Here is a 27,274-nt window from a genome sequence, read left to right as displayed (position 1 = left end):
CCTGTGCCGTGACACCGGCTGTGGGAGGAAAGCATGGTAACAACGGGGAGCCATTTCCTAAGTGTGACTTAGGAGCTGGTTAATGTCATTCAAGCAGCATTAATCTTCTAATGTCTTTCCATGTTTCTCTGACACATGTGAAAAACATAACAGAAAACGCTTGTGTCCTTCCACCCCCCAAGTTTTTACTGGGGATTGACTTGTTTTAGGTAGCTGTCTGCTGCCTAAAAAAAACACGAGGAATATCCTCAGAAGTGTTATTTCACGCTGTGCTACTTCTGCTGATATAAGAGAGCTAATTTATCCTGCTCAGTTAATACACTACATTTGTCCAGGTTGTTGGGTCTGTATTGTTTATCATTTAACATCCGTATTTTTGGTCAGCAGTTCTATTTTGAGCATTCATGGACAGCCTTAGCTGCTGGTACGTTACCATTAGGTAATGTTGTTTTCTTGCCTGATATTTTGAGAAAAGAGTTCCCAACCATTGCTAGTTATTTTTCTGTTCTTTGTAAGTAAACAGTGTAAATTATGTTCTATTTCTCTCAGTTTATCCTTTGGCACTGATAGGCTCTGGAGCTGCAACAGTTTTAAGCTTTAGCTGGAAACTGTGTAGTAGTTTCAGTCTGACACTTCAGTGTTAGAGATTTAAATTTCAGGTTCTAGGTTTGTCCTGTCTTCATTTTTTGCCTGCTGCCGTGTAAAACATTTAATTATCCTAAGCACATGAAAAAGCAATATTTGAAACATCTTAGTGTGTGATACCATGTGGTTTTGAAAGGTTTTGCAATCACTTGGGTTTCTTTTTTTTTTAATTAATTATGAATAGCTTTATTGCTTCACTGGGCAGAATATCATTTTTTTAAATTTTTTGAGCTGTAATCAAATTTTATTCATGGGCTTTTTGGCTCTATAATTCTTTCAGATACGATAAAATTCTTGCCAGTTTTGTGTTATTTCATAGAAGTCTTTAATCTTCGTTAAGCTATAGCCAGATCAAATAGTAAAACAGTTGTAATTCAGAATTAAAACACAAAATAATAGTGATTTAAGATGTAGTAATATTTTTCATCATGTAGTTGAAGATTAATCTATCTTAATCTGATATTGCATGAAAAGTGGTAGTCAATAAAAATTGCTAGCTCTTACTCTATTCAAGAACAACCTGAATAACTTTGTCTAGAATTACTGTATTTTAAATAAGTAGAATAGAAATGGGTAAATATAAAGAAAGAGAAAAGCTTTTTTCTTCATATGTACTGTTTAATTTATCCTTCTTTTGGAATTTCTTCCTGTTTGTCTAGTTTTGCTAGTTTCAAACAATTTAAGTGAATAAAAGTAATAATAATTACAAGCCTGGGAATTTCCTGATAATTAATAAGGGTTAGAGAAGGCCTTGCTTTTAACTGAGCTAATCACAGATTACTACAGCTAATTCCTCTGAACTGCTTAAGAGCCTAATTTAAGATTATCCAGGTTCTGGAGCTCCTTTAATGATTTGTGCTGTCAACAGAACTGCATAAACAAGGGCTTGTGGTGCTGTGGCTTACGTCTCTGTGTTTCATAGAAGTAAACAGAACGAGAAGGGACATGCATGTGGAATCAGATTAACTGATCCCGAGGTTTTGCTATACAGTTGCCATCAGTAGAGTTGCTGAAAATCCATGAAAAGAATTGACTTCTAGCCTTTTCTTTACCTCTTTGAAGTAAAGAAAGTAGCTTCTCAGTGATTTTTGGCAACTATGGGAAGAACAGTGTGAGGAATTGCCAAGCTCACCTTCCGCTTCTAGGATCTTTGTCTTAGAGGTGTTTAAACTATTATTTGTGAATTAGGCACTAGACATATAGTTCCTGAAGAAATTGTGTTGAGCAGAAATCTTACTTAACTTGGCTTTTCACTAAAAGCACGTACACTGAATTTGGCTGTTCTTTTGGTATCTAGGACTTTTAGTAAACAGTGTCAGTGAAATCAAAACAAAGATTAATATATTATGACGTTGAAACATCTGTAGCACTTTCGATCCGTCTATGTCAGCTCTTTTATCATCACCCTTTGCAAATGTTAGCACTTGCTGGCAGAAAATGTGATTCTTGCTGTCCTGTTACAAGTTTGTTTTGTTTTATTGATAACTTGTTGCAACGATATACATGCTTCAGAACAAGATACCAGAAATTTCATTTTCTTTGTACATGTTTTAGCTGAGAGCTATTAATATAAAGCATCTATGACATTATGCCTAGATTTTTTTGAATATGAATATAAGCAGAATTTCATATAGAGCTTTACTGCAGGTTTATCATAGATACTTTTAGGATAGGATTCCTCTAACCTAACTTTCAATGTCTGCCTTAAAATTATATCAGTTTTGTCTAACAAGCTCCCGTTTCTTTCTGATGATTATCTCAGATAGACATCTGTTATTTATCTCTTCTTGGGTTTTTCTTTGGGTTTGAGGTATGGACAAGTGGTTTGTACCTCAGTCCTACTTACACAAAAGAGTTTTCCGGAAAGACTGAGTTGTTTCTCTATGCTATCAAACTGTTGGTGTTTTCAAGGTCAACCTATGATTAAGGCTTTCTTGTGGGAAATGGAAGATGGATAAATCCCCTGAAGCTGGAGAAAGAAGTCTTCAAATAATTATTTTTTTTATAATCAGTTATAATTCTTATTATAATGCTCTTGCTTTTAAGATCAGCCCTTATGTGCAAGAACATTTGATGCTATTCCTTTCTTCAATAATTAAGTTCCTACTGTTCCTGACAGAAATTTGGAAAGCCCAGTCTACTGACTTATCTAAAATGGAGAAGTTATGTTGCAGTATGGCCTAAGGTTAACTCACCTTAGTTTGGATTTGGACAGTGGTGAAGAAAGTTGCATTAGATTTCCTAGTATTTTTCTTTCCACCTGTTTTTTTATTATTATTATTATTATTATTATTATTATTATTGTTTTCCTGCATCTTTGGCAGCAGGTTAATGGTTACTGTGAACACCATCATCTTGGAAATACAGAATTGGAACAGGCCCTCTGAATCACCTATTCTAGTCTGCTCTGGAAGGAAGATGAGAAGATGATCTTTGACATTTGTTTCAAACAGGAGAGATAGAAAACCTAATCATATCAATTATCTATTTTAAGTGACACTACCCCTCACACATGCAGAGTAGATGTTTCTTCTCCTAACTGGTCTTACAACTATCTAGAGATACTCAGACATCACCAGAATTATTAGACAGAACTTCAATCTTTTATGACTGTGTAAAGAAGATCCAGGATTTACTTGTACTGGTTCTACATTTTTGTTTTAAGTCAAAATGATAGCTGAAGGCTCTTGTAAATATGGGTCTGTTTATGGACTTGATCAATTTACGTGTGTTTTTTTTCTAGTTCTTAAATTGTTTTCAGCATAAAGACTTTAATGTGTAGGCTTAGAAAAATGGCTGAGATCATGGTCATACATTTACCATCTGGGCAGATAGGAGAGAAGATGAAGTAGAGCAGTGTCACTTGTGGCTTTCAGGTGGTGTAGTTTGAAAAGCATTTATTTTGGCAGTGGTGCCAGCTTAAGCAGCTCTTCCTACATCCACTGATGTTTACCATTCCATTTGTGCAAGGTAAAAATAGCAAGTAATAAAAAGGGATAAAGTTAATTTAGAGCAGTTTCTGACCTGGTTCACCTCATAGCCACGTACAAAGCTGTACCAAGCACAAAGAGCAGGATGTACAAGTGGAAACCACCCTGTGCTGGAACTGCGCTTCTGTCAGAAGATAATCTCATGCAACTGTCTCTCTAAAAGGTAAAGCAATGTATTACATGAGTGCAACATAGGAAATAGATAGAAGTATTTGCCTTGCATTTGGAGACAAAGCATTTTTCTTAAAAACAAATGTAATGAGACAGATACAGTGTCCAGGTACTCTCAGCTTAGTCGTACTGGAATATGAAAGCATGTAATCGAATAAACGGGAGGTAGGAATCTGCTGGCTTTTAGAGATTTGCTAGCACTTCCGGGTCATTCTTCAGCCATCCTGCTTCAGAAGTGACTGGAGGCTGCTGTTAAATCTCTATCAAGGAGAAAATTAATGAGACTAAGGAAAGGTGTAAACTTATGTTAGCATAGAGAGCTAATAAAGCCTCTTCTGTATTTTTCACATTTATAGAATGTTCATCAGTAAGAGCATCAGTGACATAGCTCAAGGTTAAGACTGCTGTGAAATGTGACAGCAAGGAGCATGGTCTCGTGTCTGAAAATGTGATATGTTCTGCGAGTTTGACACTTTTCTTCTAGAAACATCTTTAAGGTCAGGTCTAGTTACAGCAAGCTTGTTGAAAATGCCATTTGTTACTATTGTGATTAAGCCCAAAGCCTGTCATTTTAAAGGGGAAAAAAATAGAATGTCCTCACATTTTACTATTCAGTCATAGGTAATGAAGGCAGAACGAATATTAAGACATTTACTTCATATACACAAATGTCAGTTTAAAGGTGATGGCATATTGTTGCATCAAATTTTGTAAGTGGAGCAGTTTGTATCATTTTTTATTAACATTGCCTGATTCATCTCCTTATAAAACCCTCTTTTCAGGTGCTCTTAACACTGAAAATACTACTAATTTCAATACAGCTTTTGTCTTGATACTATAGTTATCTTGGAAAGATACAGCTGCCAAAAAGAGCTTGCTGGTATAAACACTGAGATTACGGAAAAGGCATACTAAAAAACAACCCCCCACACACATATTACAGTGCTGATGTATTATTCCCGTTGCACATGGGATAGAATTGAGATAGAATTTGGAGAGGATTTTTTTTTTTTTTTTTGTCTCAGATGTACTCTTGGTGGAAAGACCATAACATTTGCTCATATTCACAAAGGAGGATCCTTGTGGGAAAAAAAAGTCAGTTCTCGTGTGCTTAGAAACTTGCTACAATTTCTGAATTTCTTGAGGATATTGTCCTTCTTACAGAAGGTACCTGTTCCTGAACACATACGTCATTTAAGGAAAGGTCTGATGTATTCTGGAGAGCAAAAGGAGCTTAGATCAGAAGCCTGTGCTCTCAGTAACACCTTCTCCTCTGGTGGTACAAAGGAGAGGAAGCTGTCTGATTCATGCATAGAAAGTGGAATAGGGACAGTCTGGTGAGAGTAAAACGTGGCGCATATGAAAGTGAAAGCTGGCAGTAAAGGAAGGAAGTTGTAGGCATAAAGAACTTGGCTGGGGAAAAAACAGAATTTTGTGATTAAAAACTAGGAATTGAGAGGATGCCTGTAACCTGTGACTACTGAACCAGTCAGATGGTGCGTGGGATGTAACTGAGAAGCAAGGATGGAATGAAAGGCCAAGAGCAGGCAAACTAGCATGGCTGGACAAGAACTCACCAAGCTGGCAGGGTGCAGGCCCTCGAGCGGTTGGTGGAGGGCTCTGCGGGGGCAGAGATGAGCCTGGCTACGTGAGGAGAGGAGTAAGAGAAGGAGCCTGAGGAACTGCACGTTGTTAGCCAGAAGACTGGGACAACTAGAAGAGTTTATGTCCAGAAAAGGTCAATCTCCTCTGAAGCCTGGAGTGGAAGTTGCCATTTTCTGTGTCAGTCAGTGTTTGGGAAACATTTATTCAAAGTGCTTATCCTGCTTTAGTTCCTGTTCATGCAGATGATGACTCTGTAAGTTCAAGTAGCAGAAGTCTGTGCATATTTGCATCTAAATCATCCATCTGTATCTGTGTGAATGTTACTATAATGAGGCAGAGGAAACTCATCTGGGAAGCAACATTTAAACACATTATACGTGCACAGTCAAGCTTTTAAAGGTTAGATAATGTCAGAATTAGAAGTTTTTTTGCAGAGCAACCTTCATTCTTTCCTTTTTATGTTTATTTCAGTCTTTTTTTTTAATAAAATTTTGCAATCTGATGCTATGCTCTTAGAGATCAGGCTGGTTAAAACAACAAAAAGAAAAAGGTCTTGAAGATGCAGAATACTGCACGAGACTCTAATTTTCAGTTAAATTTTCCTAAAGTTAAGGGCCTAGGACTGAAATGTTCCAAGCTTAGAGTTGGATATTCCCCTTGTCCTTTTTTGATTTGTGGAGATAAGATCCTTTTTCTATTTCCAAGCCTCTAACCATTTTTTTTTCTCCTGAAAAAGCTTAAGAACAAACAGCTGAAATCTGATGGATAGTGAGCTTAGTACAAACACAGTCCTGAGGACTATACTTTTCCTTTATTTGTCCTGAATAACTCTTTAAAAGCTTTAGTGCTGTCAACCAAAAAAAATTATCTGATGTTTTTCATTGTTAAAGTTATAAAAAGATTGGAAAAGATCTAGTAACCTAAATAATAGGTTTTGATCAAAAAATCCATGAATTAATGTGTGTATTCAATGAAAGTACATTTGAAAAAGACATGCATTTTCCATTTCTCTCTGTCCATTGGCCAACTAGTCAAGTTCCTCCAGAACTTTCTAGTTAGCTACTAAAAATTGTTTTACATAAACAATACTCATTGATTTAAAACAAAAACAAACACTTCTTCACCTTCTGTAATTGCTACCTGTTGACCTGAGCTGCTCGGTTTTGTCAGGCACTGGATATATTCAAGTAGATCTGCATATGCAAGCTGGAGAATATGGTAAGAGCAGGAAGGCTGTGCTGCCTTCCCCAATTAATTGATTCCAGCACAGAAATAAGACTTTTTTGCCAGCAGAGATTAGCTAATTTTCTGGTTTTGCCTGTCGATTTGGTAGGACAAGAAGCCATTGATGGAATCAGGGGAGGGGTCTGTTCATTTGCAAGGTCGTGTACAAGGTCTCTCGTGCCCACAGCAGGGATCAAACCTCTCCTTCGTTAGCGTCCCGAAGCTACTGCAGCGGTTTATGCAGCAGGCTTTGTCTCTGTGCCTTTTCTCAAAGCAGGTGCTGTTTCTAGTCTTCTTTTGCCTTTTCTGTTCTCTTCTTTGCAGTGTTTCTGTCCTTTATTTATTTATTTTTATCCTTATCACCCATGGATAGTTTCAGAACGATCAGTTCTCTCTGGAATTATTAGATGACCCTCGGTGGCACACAGCTAAGTTCCTTCTCCTGAGATGCACGTGCTGGTGCAGACATACTCCTGTGGTGCACTGTGCACCTATTTGCCTTCACAGGGAAGTTCAGTCACCATTGGCCTTCATCCTGAATAAGGACACAAGCATTAATGGGTTTCTTCCAACATCCAGCACAGCAGTATTTTAAAATTGAATTTGTGTCTGTTTAAAACATTTTTTCACTTTATGATTTATTGACTTTTTGCAAGCGGCCATTAGTTAATGACATATGATTGTTGTACAGCTTGTGTTAGTCTAATGAGCTTCATAAAGGGGAATATTAAATTGATGCTTCCATGTTAAAGGTAGACCAAAACTTCTAAAGAGACTGAAATCCATTCCATTGACAGGTTTTGTCCTTTAGACTATTCTGCTAACACTTGTGTCTATAATTCAAGCGCAGTTGTGATTTTAATATTCTGTTATGTCATTTTTTTTAATTTATGTTATTTGGGAAAATGACAAATACTTTTCCAGATCATTACTGAAACCATTTCTGACTCCTGTTTTGCCCAATTGACAGTGTTGTGTGATCTGAACCGACACATTTGGAACAAGAGTTTTCTTTCAAAATTCTGAGTGTCTTTAAGAAGCATGAAAATATATCTGGTTTATGTTTCTATCAACCAGAGGCTGGTTTATTTTAAAATGCAGGGACAACAATTGCAGAGATAGAACAAATATACAAAAATTGATTTGTTTCAATGAACAGGTAACGGTCTGGTAAAGCTGCACAACTTCAGTGTGTACATAGCTCAGCGTTTCACTAAAATAGTCGGTATGACAGTCAAGACAGTTTTGTTCCAAGTACTGTGTTACTGGTCATGCTCTTTTTGTACCCACTGCTGCTACAGGCTTAGAAGCTGTAATTGCACTCTAATACTTCCTTGCATCAGTGCTAAACTGCAGAAGTCAGGAGTGCTAAATGCATTTCCACTGAGCTGTTTTCCTTCTCTTTCATCCTAGACCCTGAAAGCAGAATGAGCAACGGAGCATTTTTATAACAGAGCATATCATTTAGTATACCCTCTTCTGTCAGAAGAATTACCTCCTGAGAGCAGTCATGTTTGTGACAAGCTGAGCTGGCAAGGAGCCTTTCTGTCTGCACTCCCCGTAACCCGCCCGTTTCACAGCCAGTGCTCTGCTGTTTTAGCCAGCTGCCTTATATTTTCCTGTGGGAATAAAGATGTAGCACAAACGAAACTATCGTTTGGTCAGGTATTATTAGGACAAATTATGAAAACAATGTAATTTACATAAGTAATAAAATATTCCATTAAAATATGTGGAAAAGGAGAAGAGAGAGAATACAATTTATGAAGAGATTTATGAAAAACTGCAAATGACATACTTAAATTGTTTTCTGTTGTGATGGATCACAGTTTTCTAAGTTACTGTTACCACATTTCTCCCTGAGAGAGCTGTCCTGTCTCCATCATTTGACTTTCTGCATAGAAGGCAACAATTTGTGCTCTTCTTCATTTATTTTTATCATTTTTTTTTTCAATGTCTAACATTGTCCCTGTCTAACAACAGAGAGAAAAGGACAGATCTTTATGTAACATGGGGACTATATTTGTGGGTTTTATGTGAGCTAAATCTGCTGTTTGTTGAAATCAATGGAAAAATTCATTTTATTCTCAGTAGGTCTTTTGGCCCATGATATGTAGCATCCCTTTTGTATTGTTAACTTGGAGTTGACACTTAAATCTAGCTTTAACTGGCTGAAAGAGAATTTTCCTATAACACATTACTTTATTTTGTTGTTTTAATGATGTGCAGTTCCAGAAATAAACATTGTAAAGCAAACTGGCTTTTCTTTTCCCTGTCCTTTCTCCCCTTTTTTTCTTCCACCTTTCTTTTCCTTGTTTCCTTGATTGGCAGTTTACTACCTGCCTTGTTTTCAAAAATCATAATGTTTGCATTAAACATATCAGAGAGAGAATTGCTATTTTTCAGACTCTACTCTTTGGATCCAGAGATAAAATTTTCCTAGTCCATGTGCATGGAATAAGCTTCTTGCTTAGAAAGGGAAAGAGACAGTATAGCAGATTTCTCATCATGGGCATTAGTCTCAGCTTTGACATAAAGCATACTCGTTTAAACCATTTTCCTTGAATTATTTTATTGCACTGTGAGAAATATTTTGGCTAGTTAGAAACTACACCAAAATACAAGAATGTGCAAAAACAGAACTGCAAGCCTCTGTGTTTCTTGCCGAACTCTAACACTGGTAACTTGGGGATAGTGGTTTAATTCTATTTAACCTACATACAAAATAGAGTTAATGCTTGTTATTTCTTTGGAGTTACGAATCTTAACTAATGTAAAGCTAATCTGTAAACAGAAATTATATTGAGGAAACTTCATAAAGAGTACTAACGAGGCCTAAGTGGATTGAGGAAATAAATATTCCATTTGGCTCTGATGAGTCAAAATGTTCTCATTCTGCACTCTTTGTAATTACATCTTCATTATTTTCATGCTTTGGAGAAAAACAATGATAGCCATGATAACAGAGAATGAAATTACTGCTAGTTAAATTCCTAATTTTTAAGACCTCATGCCTATCAAACACAAAATGTTATATCACAACAAAAGAAAAATGGAATACAATATCTAGTTCCTAGGTAGACAGGAAAAGCATATTTCTTTTTTGTATTTATTAGATGCTGGCATGCTATGAGACAGTCTGATCCTTTAATGATGTATTTTTTCTGTTCTGTTGTCAACTGCCATACTGTTTGCACCATTAAGTGAATGTCTTCTAAAGATGCCCTGGGAAGCTATTACAGAGCAGTATGAATAATGCAAATTTCAGATTTTGCTCTTCTGTCATAGATTGTATCTGGCATAAAGGCACATTTAATCTGGCTTCTCATTTTTTGTAGGATGTCACATTCATTTGGTTTCTAAACCTTTCTGAGTATGGCTACTGCTTATTTTGTGGCCACTAATGACAACTTTAAAAACAAATTTGCTTCAACCTTGTTCAAAATCATTTCATTTTTGGTGGTAGTTTCAGTGACTTCTTCTCCTTAGTTAGTTTATAGAAAGGAATTTTAGGAAAACAGTCACTAAAAGCAAATATGAAATGTAGGGCTTTGAGAATTCACTCTGAGATGCGTTTCTAAGAATTTTTCTCATATAACCAGTGAACGGAAATGTATAATGATTCTGAATTTTTATTATCAAATAATGAACACAGAACTTGCAGTGGCCAGTTGTTAACCAATGCAAACTCAAATATACTTACATTAAAAATGTTAATTAAATCATTTAAAACCATGAACAGCTGCACAGAAATGTCTTCTGTTTGCAGAATATTATTCTAGTAAAGAAAAGAGCGTAGGTATTTGTCATAAATAGATTGCTGATTTGAATGCTAAATTCAGCAATAGCACTAACCGTTCTGTTTTCTTGTGAGTGAAGGATTAATATTGTATGTTTTTTTCATGATCACTGAGTGAAGATCTAATTTTAATCCTAACAGTATTTAGTTAAGTGTGTGCAGACAGTTTCATCCCAAACCTTGTGCAGTAACTTGTTCGTCACTCTTCAGTAGGGAGCTTTCAGTAGGAGTGTTGAAGGCATGGTGGCATTTCTACCCAAGGTATCTGCTTTGAGAGGGTGTATTCCAATAACTTAAAATAGATTTTTCAGATATGAAAACTGACATTATTGATCTCAGGAAAACTCATCATTGAGCTAAGATCTCTTAGATATGGCACTTTTTGTTAGTTGCTGCTGGATTGCATCTCGGGAGTGAAGAACATGAGAGGAGCTGAAGGGAGACGTTCAGTTCCTGCACCAGTATCCTGAGAAGCACTGATTGACTCACGTAACTTCTCTGTTCTTTAGTTTTGTCATTTCCCAAACACGCACAATACCTATTTCACAGTGATGCTATGAAAATTATAAATGTTATGTGAAGCATTATTATTTGTTTAGAGTTAAAGTCCCACCTGAGAGGTGTTTGCAAATTTCAGCCAGTTTTCTCTGGAACAGGAAATGCAGTTACCTGGCCTCATTTCTTCCACCCATTATTTACCAGATTCATTGATGGAAATTGCAAAATAATCCTTGTATTTCAGAAACAGAAAGGCAGCCTAAAGTAGTCAAATACATTGTTTTGTTTTATTCTGTTCCTGTTCATCATAGCCCTTTCATCTCAGCTGAATTACTCTGGCTTAATTAAGACAATGAGGTGAAATTCAACACCCTGTATACAAGGTATCAGCTCCGACATTGTCAGATACTCTGTTTAAAACCCTGAGAGCAGGAAAGTATGGAGAATATCAGTAATTTTTGTCTACAGAATAGTTTTAAATTTCATTTTCTGACCTCAGTTTTTGCAGGCTTTCGCTGCCTCAGAGTGTTGTTTGGATATTCTCGCCGAGTGCTCCTGCAACTGGTTTAGGAGTTTGTGGCTGGAAGCTAGCCAGCCCTAGCGTTCAGTCAGGCTGCGCTGCCCACGTTAGTAATGTGTTTGCCTAACATTTTCGGTCACAAGGAAATAGAGCTTAGTAGAAATGTATGTTATTAAATGTAATAAAATCACTTCATATTATTTAGGGTGTGTGCTTATAAATAGAGTAATGGATAGTAATGTAGTTTTTTAGGATGTTTTCAGTGATCTTCCTTAATTCTCTTATTCAACTCATTTAGCATTACAGCGCTAATTTAGAGAAATAGATTTCTTTGTTTATCACTGCCTAAATATATCATCTGGTTACTGAAAAGGAGCTCTGTACTTGAATATATTAAAATAAGTAAAAATTACTCTTTACATGATAAAATTCTCTATTTCTTTACATTAATAAACTAGGAGCTGATATTTTTTACTTTTGCTTTATTTTTGTATTGCATTTGTGAGAAAATTTAGACAAACAAAAAACATGAGCTGTCATATGCCTTGTTGTTTTCCTTTTCTTTATACACACAGAGTTTTCTTAATGCTTGCACAAACATTCTTTCTCCTTAATTTAACCATACTGGTAACTTTATGTGTATTATAGGAGGGCTGTGCAGGGAAATGCTGATGCAAAGCTCTAGCTTCCTTAAAAGCCCAAGTTGAATATTTCCATGGCTTTTGGATGACTACACTTTTCAGGGGTCTTGAATTTACTTGTTTCACTGTAGGACGAATACTTGAAAATCAAACCCTACTCTACTTAGTAGGTAAAAATATTGAAGCTGATTTTTTTTGTAATTCTCCAGAATTCTTTCTCTAAGAGGCTATCAGGTTTCTAGTGAATATAGCACAGTTCTCGATAAAGATCTTGAGGAAACTCTGTGTAACTTTGCATAGCTTTCACTAATAAAGAATCTTACTTGTGTAAAATAGCTTGTTACACAGTCCTATTTCTAGTCTGGGAGATAGACTAGCATGGCAGCTACCAAGTCTGCTATTCTGTGAGTGGGCAAAATTGTGTAATAAAATTAGGTTTTGGGATGTAACAGTACCATTTTATGTCATTGAGTTTCAGGAAGTTGGGTAGTTGGTCTTGAAAAAAGAAATTGTAAACACTGTGTGCAGCATAGTCGATATCTAGGTGAGTGAGAAAGTCTGACAAACATTCATGCAGTCATTATCACACTGTAAGACTTTGACAAGACTTCTAGAAAAGAAATCCTGAGAAGAATATGCTCCTTATCCTAAGCTAAACTTATATTTAGGGCTTAATGATATTGTAAGAAAAATGTTTTCTACAATATCACTCTCTGTGATTCTTTATTCTTTTCCTTGTTTCTCTAGTAAGTATAGTGGACATTTTTAATTAATGTTAAAATGTTTAAGAATATTGAAAATAGTGTCAGTAATAGAAAGTATGTTCTTGAGTAGTATAGCACATACCACTGTGTAAATGAAATCAATTTGTATTTCTTTTGTACATTTTCCCTAATAGATCCTAACAAGGTACTGTGCTTGTATTCCTAAGAAATTTATGTATTTGTAAATTACAGAATTACTATTGTTTGTCTTCTCTGAATATGCATTCTTGGGCTTTTTTCAAATAGGTCTTGATGATTGCCTCCAGCAATACATAAAAAACTTTGAAAGGGAAAAGATCAATGGGGAACAGCTGCTACACATCACTCATCAAGAGCTTGAGGAACTAGGAGTCACTCGCATTGGCCACCAAGAACTGATACTGGAAGCAGTTGATCTGCTGTGTGCATTGGTAAGTGATTTCTTGGATCACTCAGCTTAATAACGTAGGTTTATAAATTATAGGTTAAGAAACTAACCATATCCATTTTATGATTATGTATGATGGTCTTTTACTGTTCTTCCTCTAACTTTCTTGGTCCTGTATTTCCATGCAGTTTACTGTTGGTGCTGGCATCCATAGGGCTCTGTGATTATATGCCATATGCCCTTATTTTGCTATGTTCACCACACTTTACAAAGCAAAGTAGACTTTAATGTTTCAACTCATTCAAAGAGATAACACTAAGGTACCAGAAGGTAATGTTAAGTAAACTAGAAGATTGTTTAAAGTTATCTTTAAGATAGAATTGGAATGGTATAATCAACTTTTTCTTTTTTCTTTTATTAAAGAATAATAATAAAATAATTTTTCTAGTAACCTAGAAAAATTCTAGACAAAAGTCTGGAAGAAAATTAGTCTTCCATTTAACAAGTTATTAACTGAAATTATTAACTTAATTCTAAAGAAAAAAAAATGCTTTTACTTATGTAAGTAAGCAGCAGAAAGGATATTGAAAATACTAGATATAGAACAATAAAATTAAGTAGGTAAATTACCTGTGACAATCTCAGTATTTTGCTTTTTTACCAGGAGTTCTACATTTGCACAAACTGGTTTATCCTGTGAGATTTTGATAGGAAAAATTGTCTCCAATGGGGAAACTGGCATTTAAAGTGACAATAAATCAGAAATCAGTCTGGAAATATGCACTGATTTATACAAGGAACAGTATGAAGTACCTTCTAATATGCATCTATGCTTCTTGTAGGCATGTCTAATCACAAAATATATCTGATTTGGCTTGAGATATACTTTTTCAAATTAAATAACACGTATGTCAAAGCAAAGAAATACTTTTGGTCTTGATGAAAACATACTTGTAAACTGGTGTATACTGCATGTCCTGAATTTTTTTGTGTGTTTTGTAAACATTAAAAATCAACTTAGAATTTTTTTTTTTTGAATCACTGCATTCCACATAAAAGGAATCTAAATACCACACAGTGTTATATTATCTAATGAACAATACAGTGCTATGCCCTTACAGTGGTCTGAAATAACAGTCACAAGACTTTCCTCTGGTGAAAGAAAGTGTTTCAGTCAAGTGTGCCCATTAGGAGGACCCTTGCTGATTCTTCTAACAAAGAAACTGTACCTCTTAAATGTTGGCCCTGTTGCTGGTGAATAATGCAGCTTTTCCCTTACTGTGCCATCTCATGACCTCGTTATTTTCTCTTTTATAGCAGGAATGGGGATTTTCCAGCTCCTGGTATCATTTGTTTAGCCTTTTGCCTTTAAGCCCTTATCCTTCCTTCCCCACTCTGTTTCTAAAACTCTTGCATTCTTTTTCCCTGCTTCTAAATCTTTATCTTCCTTCCCATTTGCTGTGCTTTCTGCTGAGTGAGTCTCTCCTGCCTGCGGCTCTGCCCACGGGGGTATTCTCTTGCTTCTGACATTTCTCCCTTGCTGCCATGTACTACGTGTTCTTCAATCCTTGAAGCTTCTTACTGAGCAAGGATCATAAATAAAAGTTTTACAAGACTCAGTTTTAAACTTTAGTATTTTTAGGAATTTAATCTCTGTAACTGAAAGCATCATTAAGAATTTCTCTTAGTCTAAATAATGGCAACAATTTAATGGGAGGATATCTGATGCTGCCTTCACTAACATCTGAAATACACTTCTAAAATGTTACAATTATTTTCTGATTCTGTGCTAAATCTTGAAACATTAGTAGATCATTGTGCTAAAATTGGCTAGGTGATCAGCGCAAATTGTGAATTGGAGTTCATAGCTGTAATGGATCTTTAATATAACAAGTAATCTAAAAAGCAGAAAAGATCTGATGAAGAAAGAAGAGATCTGTATCTTGTTCATGCCACTGCAGTCAGCTAGCATATATAAAATGATTTGAATCAGAATGGCTCAGAGACTGTTAAATTCCTGAGTTATCCCATCAAGCAAAACCTTAGTTTATGTGCAGCTAGAACACACACTCAACCAGTAAGATGATGATACAGTAATGTGTGTGTTTGTATATATGTACAGTATATATAAAGTGCAAATTAAGTATATTTATAGATGCATATATACATACACTGTTTTTAAAAAGTTTCTCAAAGCTGAAAACTTGTGGTGAACAAAATTGAGAGGAAACAGTTTTAAAAATCTACCGTAAAATTGTGTATGTGGAGAGGCAGAGTTGCAGAATAAGCAGTAGTTCATATCCTCCCTCCCTACCTCCCTACCTCCATTAGCACCGTTCAGCATGGCATGTATTCCTGGTCATATGCTGGTGGAGCATCCACAATACTATGCACACTTTATTTTCTTTCTATCTACATCATTGACAGTTGCAGTCCTGTTTACATCAATACATGTCAGTACAGCTTTGTACTCTGTGTATCATCCACTCACTGGGCCATATCACTTGTTATTGATTTTTTTTCCATACATGGTATTCTTAATTGATTTCTGTTTGACAATTGGCAGTGTCCAAGTTACATGAGCTATTTCCTACAGCCAGTATTACCAAGGTGTTCCATTCTAGCTTAGTCTGTAAAATGTTTTAAACAGAAGTGTCTCCAAAATACTATAGAAATCTCTGAAATAAGCTTAGGCTTAGTGATGCATCAGAAATTTGGCTGCACATTGGTCAAGTTCAGTTACAGAGCAGCTATGTTGCTTTAGGAAACTAAGAAAAAATGTGAGTATCTTAGCTCAGGCTTTTGGAACGCTCTGGAAGTGCATGTTGTGATGCTGTATTTTCCATGTGCATTCCCTGAGGGCTTGGCCATCAGCCCACTGGCTTTGGGGGCTTTTTTCTTGTTTGTTTAGGGTTACATGTCAAAGGCTAATGCCTCTGCTTCTTTGTCTGTGATGCAAACTGTTACACATTGTATACACAACTAAATGCTGGCTTGTAATTGGGCTTCAAAGTGCAAGAGTAAAGCAAAAAAATAAAGGAGGGATGTGTTCTCCTTCTTCCTTGTCCTGAACCACCTATTAACTAGAATGTCAAATACAAATTATTGAAGACAGTGAAGTTTTACTTGAATAATCTATTACACATTTTCCCTTGAAATTATTTTATATCCATTCTTCACAAATAAACATGAAAAAATTCTAAGGTAATTTTATGTCTGGATTAATTGATTCAAACTATAACAGTATTTCTGAATGAAATCAGAAGAGACATTGCTAACATGAAATGTTAGCATGGAATATGATTTTCCTTTTGTAAGCTGAATTCAAAGTTTTCTTTAACTAGGTATTACTTATGAGAATCCTACATAGGAAGTAGCCTATGTTGACAGGAGACAAATGAAAGCAAGCAAACAAGCAACATAAGAAATAGGGAAAAATAAAAGTATTTGATAGGGTTGTGCGTAATACAATTGGCAATATGGTGATCTGGAAGTATATGGATTTTTAAATAACATTTAATTACATATCAAATTAATTACAAATTAATTGTAACAATACAATTCAAATTAATTTGAAATGATGGAATATTCTGATTTTGAAAAAGTAAAATCAGAGACCAAAAGGTAAGAATGTTTTTTACTGGAGGAGAATGTACTGGCACTTTCCTGGGTTTGCTGAGGCTTACATGTAAGTATTATGAAAGCAAAAATTTGTAGCTGACCCATAATTTCAGTTTAAATTTTTTGACCATTCTAAAAAGACAGCTTTTGAGTGGGCCTTTTAAATTCCAAAATCTTTAGTGTTGTTTTAATTATGAAGATGATTTGGAATGATTCCTGTGGAAAAAAACCTATCTTGAAGATTAAAGTCCTTCCTTGCTAGTGCGGTCAGAAGCTGCTCTGCAATTACTTATTTGACGTAATTGAAATAACATCTATGGACTTAAAGCTGCGTGCCATTTAGGATTTGGATTGTAATTTTGTTAAAGCTGAAATGAGATTTTATATATATATATATATATATATATATATGTTGGAGGAGGTGTTCTACAAAGGCATTGACTGTAAGGAGGATATTCTGAAGCAGAAGCAAAGCCTGGGGAAAATCTGTGATAGACAGTAAAATATACTGGAAATAAGAAAAGGAAGTACTTTCGGGGTGAGCATGGATTGCTGTTCAAATCTATGCATGTAAATTTAATTAGGACAATATTGGAGGTTTTGTTGTAAAAGCCTCTGCAAATTAAAATATAAAGTCTAGTAAGGAAAAGACTTCAATAATGAATTGTGGAAAAATAAATATAAAAAGTAACATATGCTCAAATATAGATTGTATCTAAAATAATTAGAAGTATTGTTAATTCATAGACATAAGGTAGTGAAATAAGGCACTGTGCAGTAATAGTGTTCAAAGAGGGATTAGAAACTATGCCACTCTGCAGTGGGTGCAAAGGCCATCAATCTAAGCGTATCTGTTTGTTTGTTTGTTTGTTTAGTTGTTTTTTTATTACTTCTAGAGCATTCCTACCAAATCCATATGATTTTTTTTCTAATGTATTTCTCTATTAGATACCTCTTTCTTTGACAAAAATACAACAGTAGCAGTATTTTATGCTGGTCAGACTAAAAACGGTTTGCAAAAATCTGTTTTGTAGTACACCATGCTGAAGAAGGAGCAGCCAGCCTTTCATAGCTGTCCGTATATCTCTCAGATTATTTCTTCAGATTTAAAATTATTCAAGTTTGGGTTAAATTGATACTACTTTTTAATGGCCATCTCTCTTTAGACTTTTTTCATCTTTCCTTCTGCAGATACATTTTTTGATTTGTAAATACTGTGAATATATTGGGAAATATTTTTTCTTATTTGAAATGTAATTGACTTTCAGTTTTAACAAGTCATTGAATATGTCAGATGCTCATTTCCCCTCAATATTTCAAGGCTTATTATTCTAGAGTGAAATTTTCGTTCGTATATGTTGATGCTTAAATAGATAGAAATAAATTTTCTGTATTTGAAATGGAACTCCTTCCTCTTGGTGAGAGATGAAGAGATGTTCCATCTCCTCAGTATTTTGAGGAACCTGGCGTATATATATTTTCTTATACGCACACACAAATATGCAACCAGAGAGCTATATAAATCTCAGTAGGAAAAGAAGTTCAACTTTTGGCAGTCCAGTGCTATCCATTTTACTGTGCCAAACCATTAAACTGATAGTATTGAATGGGTTATTTAACTATTCTATGAACTTGGAAGCACTTCTCTTTTGCTTAATTTAATTAGTTCCTTTACATTCTTTTTTGGACTTTCAAATTATGCAGGTTGAAAAATAAACAGTTTCAAGGATTGTATGTTGTTTTTTATCTCTCATTTCCAAGTCTATTGCCAATTTCTTGGTACCTTTGGTAGATCTTGAAGGAGGATAATAATTTCTTAGAAACAGTTCTCAATAGGATAAAAGTACTTTTGTTCACTGTAAAGAAGAAAGCTGAATGTAGTTAATTTTTTTGTTGTTGGTTTTTTGCCTATTTAGCACATAGGAAGCCTTTAATTTAGAAACTGCCCAATGATCCCTTCCCAGAGGTAAATTCAGCTATAGGAATTGATCTAACCAAAGAACATGGTAAAGAGCAATTTTTCTTGACAATTACTCAGTTCTCCCTTCGCAGACCGCTGCCCCACACCAAATGTTCCACAACAGAAACCAGTAGCTGATTGTTTCTGGGACTAATCTACTGTTCACATGCTAAGAGCATTTGGAATACTGTAGGCGTTCTACCAATGGAAGTACAGAAGTTTGATAGATAAAATTTTCAGAGGTACTCAAAAGCAGGATTGGCTTAAATGGAATTCAGAACCAAAATGACAAAAATTTGTGGGTTTTGCCTTCAGTTACTCTAGAAATAAGGGCCTAGGCTCTTTAGAAAATTTTATCCTATAGCAATTTAGCATTCTTGTACAGGAATAATGTCTTATCAGTCAAAGCCACATAACTAACATCTAATGAAGGCACTGAACCTTCTAGTTGTCTGATATATGCTTATCACGTAGCCAAACGCAGATTGGAAGTGGCCCTATATAGGTGTTCCAGTGTGCACATGATCTATTGTCATATGGTGAAGTGTGTATAGTAGAAATAATGGAAGAATGTAGATAGGCTGCATTTTACTATGATTTCATATACCTGCTTACAGAGGAAGGGGAAAGAGACTAGCAGTGAGTGGATTGCAGGTCAGGTGAATTCTAACAGACCATATCTAATTCTTTCCCATAAGAAATTCATTCAGTCTTCATAGTATTAGACTATCAAATTTCAGCTAAATTATTTCAGGCTGTAAATATTTCTGTATTCTTCCTACTTAAGGCTGTTGGTTACATCAAAGAATTTTTCAGGTAAGATAGAAATACAGTCCACTTACAAAGTCAAATTACTGTGTTGATTCTTATTTCAATTTCCTGAACCAATCCATTATTGTATTTTATCTGGTTGTATTTCTGGGTAACCTCAGCCAATGAATTTTTATATTCCTTCTCATGTAATGAGTTACTGTTACTCACTGGTAAGAGAACAGCACACCGCACTGAGTATGGTGAAATTGTATAGCTACTTATTAGGCAAATGCAGTAGCAGAAATTTGTGTAAATGAAAAGGTAAGCTGCTGATGCAGTGCTGAAAAACCACGCATGTCTATTTGATGCTGTAGTCCATGGCAGGAGGGAAAATACTAGCTGAATTTAGTCCAAATACTGTGGTATACATTATAATTTGTGTATTTTCTTTTTCATTTAGTTTGGGGGATGTTAGTGGTAAATTATTTCTGGACTGGATTTCCTGTGAGGTTTATATTTAATAGAAGTCTGGAAGAGAATGTTTTTTGTTCATAATTTCAGCCTTAGAGCATGTTCAGTTTCTTCAAGGCTGAAGATAGTGATCATTCTCCTAGGGATCAAGGAACAGAATTATCTTTTTCCTCTTTTGATAAAACAACAGTCTATATAAAACTACCCTGTTTCCACTTCATGTTTAGTTCCGATGGAACAAGCTGCATTAACATTTTGTGTTACAGCATTAACGTTTGTAGCTTCTCTGGCTTTAATTTCTTTGTTTCAGAACACATCCTTTACTGCATAGTAGTCTAGTTTGCCAAAAGCAGTGAAGTCCAGCTCCTGAACCTCATTCCCCTGCCACCTAGTTCCAATATTCTAAATTGTTCTCTGTAAGCTCTCGTGTCCTGCAGACCAGCCAAAATTTGGATACTTGATTTGTCTGCAGCTGTGTGGAGATATCTTGTACCCTCCTAAGGATGCTTACCTAGCCTTTGTGGATTAATTAGAATTGACATATCCAGTTAATTTATATGAATTATTGTTTTAACTAGAATTTGAATGTGAAATTTGTGAAGTAGCCTGCTGGTGACATTATGTATAAGCTGTTCAGAAAAGGACTCACATTTTCTTTTCTTTCTTTTTCTGTCTACCTTAAAGGAAGAGAAAATAAAAACCTTTGTAATGTTTCTCTGTCCTTGGTCATTTCCTAGCTGATGATACAATATTTTGCTAAATTTATGCAGTGCTTCTGATAACATTACAGTGGATATGATTAAAGCTTTTCACAGATAGAAAACTTGTAAAAGATTCTTTTGAATTCTGCCACAAAAATTAAACTCTATGAGATAAAGCTACCTTACACCTTCATATTTTTATATGATATTTGTGGGGGACTTTGAACTGAGCATGCATTCATGTTTTTACAGGGACTTGAGGAAAGTGTATTTACCTTTTTACAAGTAAAGGCTTTGAGTATACAGTGTTGATCACCTTGAAGTAGTGAAGCTCTCATCAAAATTGTAGTATGGGATTTTGCAGAAATCAGCTACCCTTCTTTTACCACTCTGACTTTTGTTCCATCATCTATTATATTATAATACTAGTAGTAAATCTGTCATATAACACCATATTTACAAAACAGGTCAACTGTCATAGCCTCTGATTTTTGAGAGTTCCTGCTTTTATATAGAAATTCATAGACTACAGAATATAATTTCTCTAGTAAATGTGCTTTTTGCACATCAGTATTATTTTATGCAGTGCTTGACACTAAGCAACTATTTCTTTCATTTGTTTAAAAGGGGGTGCTGACTTGGGCTTTTTTTTTTTGTTACTAAAATGTCCTGATTTATATTCATGTAAATATATATAGCAAATTTAAGTACAATGAAACTTGTATGAATGCTATGGAAATAGCATTAATTCTGGTCAGTACAGAAATGCAGGTCAAAATACATATCTATAACTTTAGTTAGATGTCCTGTTTTGAGACTTGGTCATGAACTGTATTTAAAGTTTGTTTATTTTTGAAAGTTGCATAAAAGTTTGGAAATGATAAAACTTCCCTGCAGCTGAATATGACACAGCTTTGGCAGTGGGAACTCATCATTCTTCTGCTCTTTACTGGCTGACATAAAACATAATTATTGTTTGTTGATGCATATCCATGTTAGTTTACTGAGCTCAGATTTCCACATGTGCACTGACTTGTAAAAAGGAGACTCGTGTTAGTAGCTTAGTCTTTAGCCCTCCTATTTGTGGGGTTTTTGTTGTTTTTTGTTTGTTTGTTTGTTTTAGTGTGCAAGAGCAGGAAAACAAGCAGCAGTAAAAATTTTGAAAGTGCTGATCCAATTCTGGTAACTTTTCAGTTTCACCTTCTGTTGGCTTCTATGTTGTGCATACTTACTGCATCCTTTAAAGATATATGCTTCGTATTAAATAATACTTACTGATGACTTCAGATTGCTCTGTTATCGAAAATGTGGCTGGAAATCACTGACCTGTTCTCATCATGAGATTTAAAAAAGTTAGCGCTATATTCAGTAAAGCATAAAAAGCATAGATTTTTAAGTACGCTGTGGTTTCATGAAAAAGCTAGTAAAACACTATCCTTTTTTTACAAAAGAGTTAAACTTGGGAATTTTGAGAGCTGTAGCTTCTAAGCACTCCATCTGTCTTCCATTATGATCTTCATTGCGAACACAAGAATAATACTTTAATCAGGATATGTTGAAGGAAACATATTTGCTTGCTAAAATCATGAATTCTGGAATACAGGGCTTCCATGCTTTCAGTGAGGAACTAGCATATGGTTTTTATGTGCTGCTACATAACAACACTTAATGGTATGATATCTCATTAAACATTTTAGTATAAAATTTAAATCCATTCGTCTGCTAAAATTAAAAGAATCTTTTCATTAACTTCAACTTAGCACAGATCAGGATTTATTTAAGTCTTTACCGAAGCTGCTTCAATTCTCTTTACACATTTTCATGTGGGAGACATCTAAGTCAACTTTGTTGACAATGTGTGTTGTGTAGCAGCGTGACTAATTCCCAAACCCGATGAGATTTCTGTGGTTCCATTGCCTACGTCTGTGCCAGTTCATCCCTGTACCACCCATAACAAGCCTTGAACTTTTAGCTAATCTCAATCAAACTTGACTGAAAGGTGAGTCTAAAAGATTCGCGCAGGTGCTGTGATAATCAGTAGGTAGGCAGAGGGGCTTATCCTGAAACAGTGACTCCTTGGGGAAGAGCGCAGTGGTAGTTCAGCCCTTCAGGTCTGCCTGTGGCAGAGCAGCCGGCTCCGGTGCAGCTCCGCGTCGGCTCCCGGAGCTGGCCACGCGTTGCTGTTTGTGTGCAGGTGGCGTGGCAGTAACGTGAAGACGGGGATGTAAGAACGAACGGGACGTAAAGCATTGCCAGTCAGGCCTCTTCAGTGCCACTGCTCGCTGGGCAACCTGCTGTTCCTTACGCTGCGTTTTTAAAGCAGCATGTATAAATATCTGAAGATGACTGTTAGTTTCCCACTATTTCAGTAACTTATGCCTGTAGCGTGCCAGCAGTGAAAACCTCAGAACTAGAATATGCAGGCAATGAAAGTCAATTCATTGATTGACTCCAGCAAATGGAATATTGATTCAGGCTTGGGTAATTACATTAAATAGGAGGGGAAAAGTGTATTAGATTGTGGGGTACATAATTCTATTTTTAGAATAAAAAGGAAGAGTCATACACAGTGTGACAGGAAGAAATTAAGTTTCATCAACTAAATTAGAAAAAAAACTTTCTACTGCTAGCATATTACTTAAATTCAATTTCTTTTTTAAAAAAAGGACCTCAATATATATTTTTAATTTTTTTGATGTAAAATTTTCTCATTTTGTTCATGTGTTCAAAGTTTTAAACATCAGAAAACTGTCTGTAAAGGTCTGTGCAAAATACATTGATAATTCTTAGACTTTTAATAAAAAAACTGCACTACAATCTGTATAGTGTTTTAAATAATTTTAAACAATATTATGAACATGTAAAATTTGCTTTTGATTTTTTTTAAGACTTGCTTTTTTGCTGGGAAAGATTCATCTGTTTTATTGCTTGTCTGTCTCATTTTCGAAATGCTCTTTTCCATGCAGAAGTCAATGATTCTTTTTTTTCTTTTTTTTCTTTCTTTCTTTTCTTTCTTTCTTTTTTTTTTTTTTTTTTTTTTTTTTTTTTGCTTTAAAAAACTGAATGATGCAATGAATATTACATTGCATTGGTAGCACTGTACCAGTAGAGATTTTCTATGTGCAAGAAGTACAAGGAGTAAATCAGTGTATGAATGATGACGTTTTCCTGGTGACAGGAAAGAAAAATGAAAACAGAATAATTCTTTATTTCCGAGGAGCAATTTCTTTCATAAGTAAATTCCACATCAAGTTATTTTCGGTACCGCTCACAGAATTTGTTACAATATTGGTTGCTCTCTTAACTCTTGGGTAATTATTCCTCATATGTTATTTTCCTAGATAAATTCATGTGCATACAATTCATAGTTGTTGTTAACTGTGCATTGCTTGTGTGATATTCAGCATATCCATGATAGAAATAGAGAAATTAACTTCATTCATGTTCATATCAATGCCAATTCAAAAGGATCTTGTTATGAATTTATTTTTGTATGCCTCTCTGTGAACTATTATGTTACCAGTTCTGCAGTAACCTAAGAAAAAATCTTCCAAAATACGAAATGAAATATTCAGTGTCAATATTGTTATTTCCAAAACCCTATTGTTTACACTTTGAAATGCAAATGGTGCCCTGCTGTTTAAAATTCTAATTGTTTTGTGTGACATACTGTATCTCGTATCCTCTGCGATGCTGCACTTGCATCTTAAAATTAATTACAGCACAGTACTTAGGCACATTGAAAAGATGTGATTTCCTATGATTGAAGGGTTTGTTCTTCCATAAAATGATGATTATTCGGAAATACATAGCAATGGTTAATTAGTCGCAACATTTCAGTAAGAACTAATGAGAGTTTGTGATTATTGCACAGGTTGCTGCATTTGTGTGGCTTCATTAGGTTTTACTGAGAAGGAAGGACAGCATAAAGAAAGATCAAGGAGTACTGGAAAGGAGTAGTATAGGCTTGAGACTTTCTGTCCGTGAAATAAAATCAGTGGAGTTCCCTGAATTTGCAGTAGGAAATCAAAAGTAAAATTTGAGTGTGACTTAGCTATTCCTAAATAAGACATACATATGGATAAGAAGCTGCAACAGTTTCAAATGGTGGTAGGCACTGCTGCAGGAAATACTTGGTAACTGTTTTTAAAAGTTAGCAAGTTGTGATCTAATATGTTTTTTGAAGTAGTATCTACTTATCCTTTGGTCTTGTTTGTTTACCAGTGTACTCCAAACAGCATATTCTGCATAGCAGATGGTTTTTATACACATAAGGAAGAGGTCAAGCCATCACAGAGGTCTGGCTTACATATGTTTTTAATTGAAACCATATGCAGATCAAGCATACTTAATACTGAAGTTAACTGATTGGGAACAATTTATCTTGTGATATGAAAAGAAGTCACAAAACAGATTAACTTCCTTCATGCTGTTGGGTCTTGTTTTTGTGCAAATCGGAAAAGAAATGCTGCCACTGCTTTTTTTTTTTTTTTTTTTTCCTTACTGATATTTTTAAAGGAATTTTTTCCTTTTAAAGGAAAAGCTATCATGTTTTCTAATCCCTATTTGAAATGGGAAACAAATGGCTTCTTTTCAATACAGTGACTTTTTCAAGGCAACTTATGTTCAATTAGATTTATACATACTGATGGCAATGGAAATACTAAGGCTTCTTTTGGAAGTAAAAAATTTTCACCTTATTTAAAAACTGAATATATTTAATCATAGCACTATCTACTTAATGTATATTTACAAGACAATAGAAAGGTATATGACATTTAGAAGCATTGTGACAAGTTCCAAATTACAGTCTCAGGAGGCAAGAGAGAATTGTGACACTATTCACTCCAGAAAGATAGGGTAATTGTAATGAAAGGGAGCAGAAGGGAGAGGAAAGCTGCAAGCAGAAAAGAATCATTGATTTGTTTTGCGATGTCCCACATTTACACTGTTTCTATAGTTAAGTTAAAAAATCCTATTATTTTTATTTTTGCAGGAAAAATCATTGTTCTATATAGATAAACTAGGTTATGATACTGCAGATTAACTACAATAATGAACTGATATTACTAAAGATAGTGAAAATTTTTTATTATATATTGCTGCTATTTTACTGATCTAGAACAATAGGAGATAAAAAAAAAAAAAAAAAAAGAAAAGAAAAGAAAGAAATCCAGACAATACAGAGAGGATGGAATATTTTGTTTATTTTTAGAGTGGGATTTATATATTGCTTGCAAAAGAACAAGGGCTATGTGTTTATGTTTGCACAAAATAAAAATTATGGAATAATTTAGTTTAGGTAGTAGGTGTCCAGAGGTGGCGTGCACACACACACATACACACACACACTTCCCCCCATTGCAGAGAAAAGTGAATTTTTTTTAGTAAACTAGGTTTACTTGTTGTAGTCTGGTAAAATGAATTTTTGTGTTTATATATTTAAGTGCACAGTACAGCATTTCTTTGCTATAAAGTAACTGGAACAGTCATTATAATAGTAATTCTGCTAGACAGTTACTACAGAAAGATAAGTTAAATTGTGCAGAAGTGGGGTTTTGTGATAAGACATTCTGAGAATTAGGTCATACTGGGTTCAATTGCCTATTATTCAGATGTCTCATTCCTGAGCTCACAGTGAATGTGATTATGATCATTACCCAATTAAGATACTACTGTGAAGTGACAAGTCTGACACTGTATGAACTACATCAAACACCAAGTTTCCTTACGAAAACCATTACTGTTTCTTAGATTTTTTTTAACTGTTCATTAAGCATGTCAAAACTCGCATTTTGTTATAATCATTGTGCCATTTTTACCGTTCAGAAAATGTGTCAAGTTTTGTGTTCCGGTCTCTAGACCAGAATTTGCATACCGATTCATACGATACCCAATGTATTTTTGTTAGTTGGTTTTGGGTGGACAACGCTATTTGGTGTTACACTAGAAGTTCATTTGCAGATTCTTTTAAGTTCTTAAGTATTTGCTGTGTTAAGCAACACCTCACCTCCAAGCCTTCCGACCCTGCTAACGAGTAAGTGGTCATAGGCAATGAAGCATTACATTTTCCTCATACCCATGCAGGACCAGATATACATTGTATTTAATACAATGCTTGCTTGTTTGAGCCTTTCTTTCAAAAAGGATCAAAAAAAAAAAAAAAAAAAAAAAAAAAAAAAAAAAAAAAAAAAAAAAAAGAAAGAAAAAGACCCTGCTATACTGTAAGCACTAGTTGTAACAAAGGAGTAAGTGTTATGAGTCTGAGTAAAGTTATATTTTTTTTCTATCTATATACCATTCTAGCAGAACCTTAACAAATTCAGAATGCTAATTAAAAGCTATATAATTTATTCTTTCGTTCAGCTCAATTTACATCAGGTCTGCTTTTAGCAATTTGTCTGCAATCTGTGATAAATATTCAAAATGGGTCATATTCTGTGGTTTAATACATAATTCAAGGTTTCACGGTTTAATGCATAATTTAGTATTTTAAAAGTAATAGTAAAAAACTGTTTACTTTTTCAGATAATTTTGAAGAAAA

At 34.9% G+C, this 27,274-nt stretch overlaps 1 protein-coding gene across 1 annotated transcript in view; it reads left to right on the top strand.

Annotated features, from left to right (window-relative positions):
* Positions 1–27,274, top strand: part of LOC134145213 (connector enhancer of kinase suppressor of ras 2-like) — a 206,653-nt gene that overhangs the window by 66,708 nt on the left and 112,671 nt on the right. Inside the window, 1 exon segment of the mRNA XM_062584516.1 lies at positions 13,104–13,267. Within this exon segment, the coding sequence (XP_062440500.1) occupies positions 13,104–13,267 (164 nt within the window).

This window comes from Rhea pennata, chromosome 11, assembly GCF_028389875.1.
Source record: "Rhea pennata isolate bPtePen1 chromosome 11, bPtePen1.pri, whole genome shotgun sequence".
Taxonomy (NCBI): Eukaryota; Metazoa; Chordata; class Aves; order Rheiformes; family Rheidae; genus Rhea; species Rhea pennata.
This window is presented reverse-complemented; position numbering and strand designations above follow the sequence as displayed.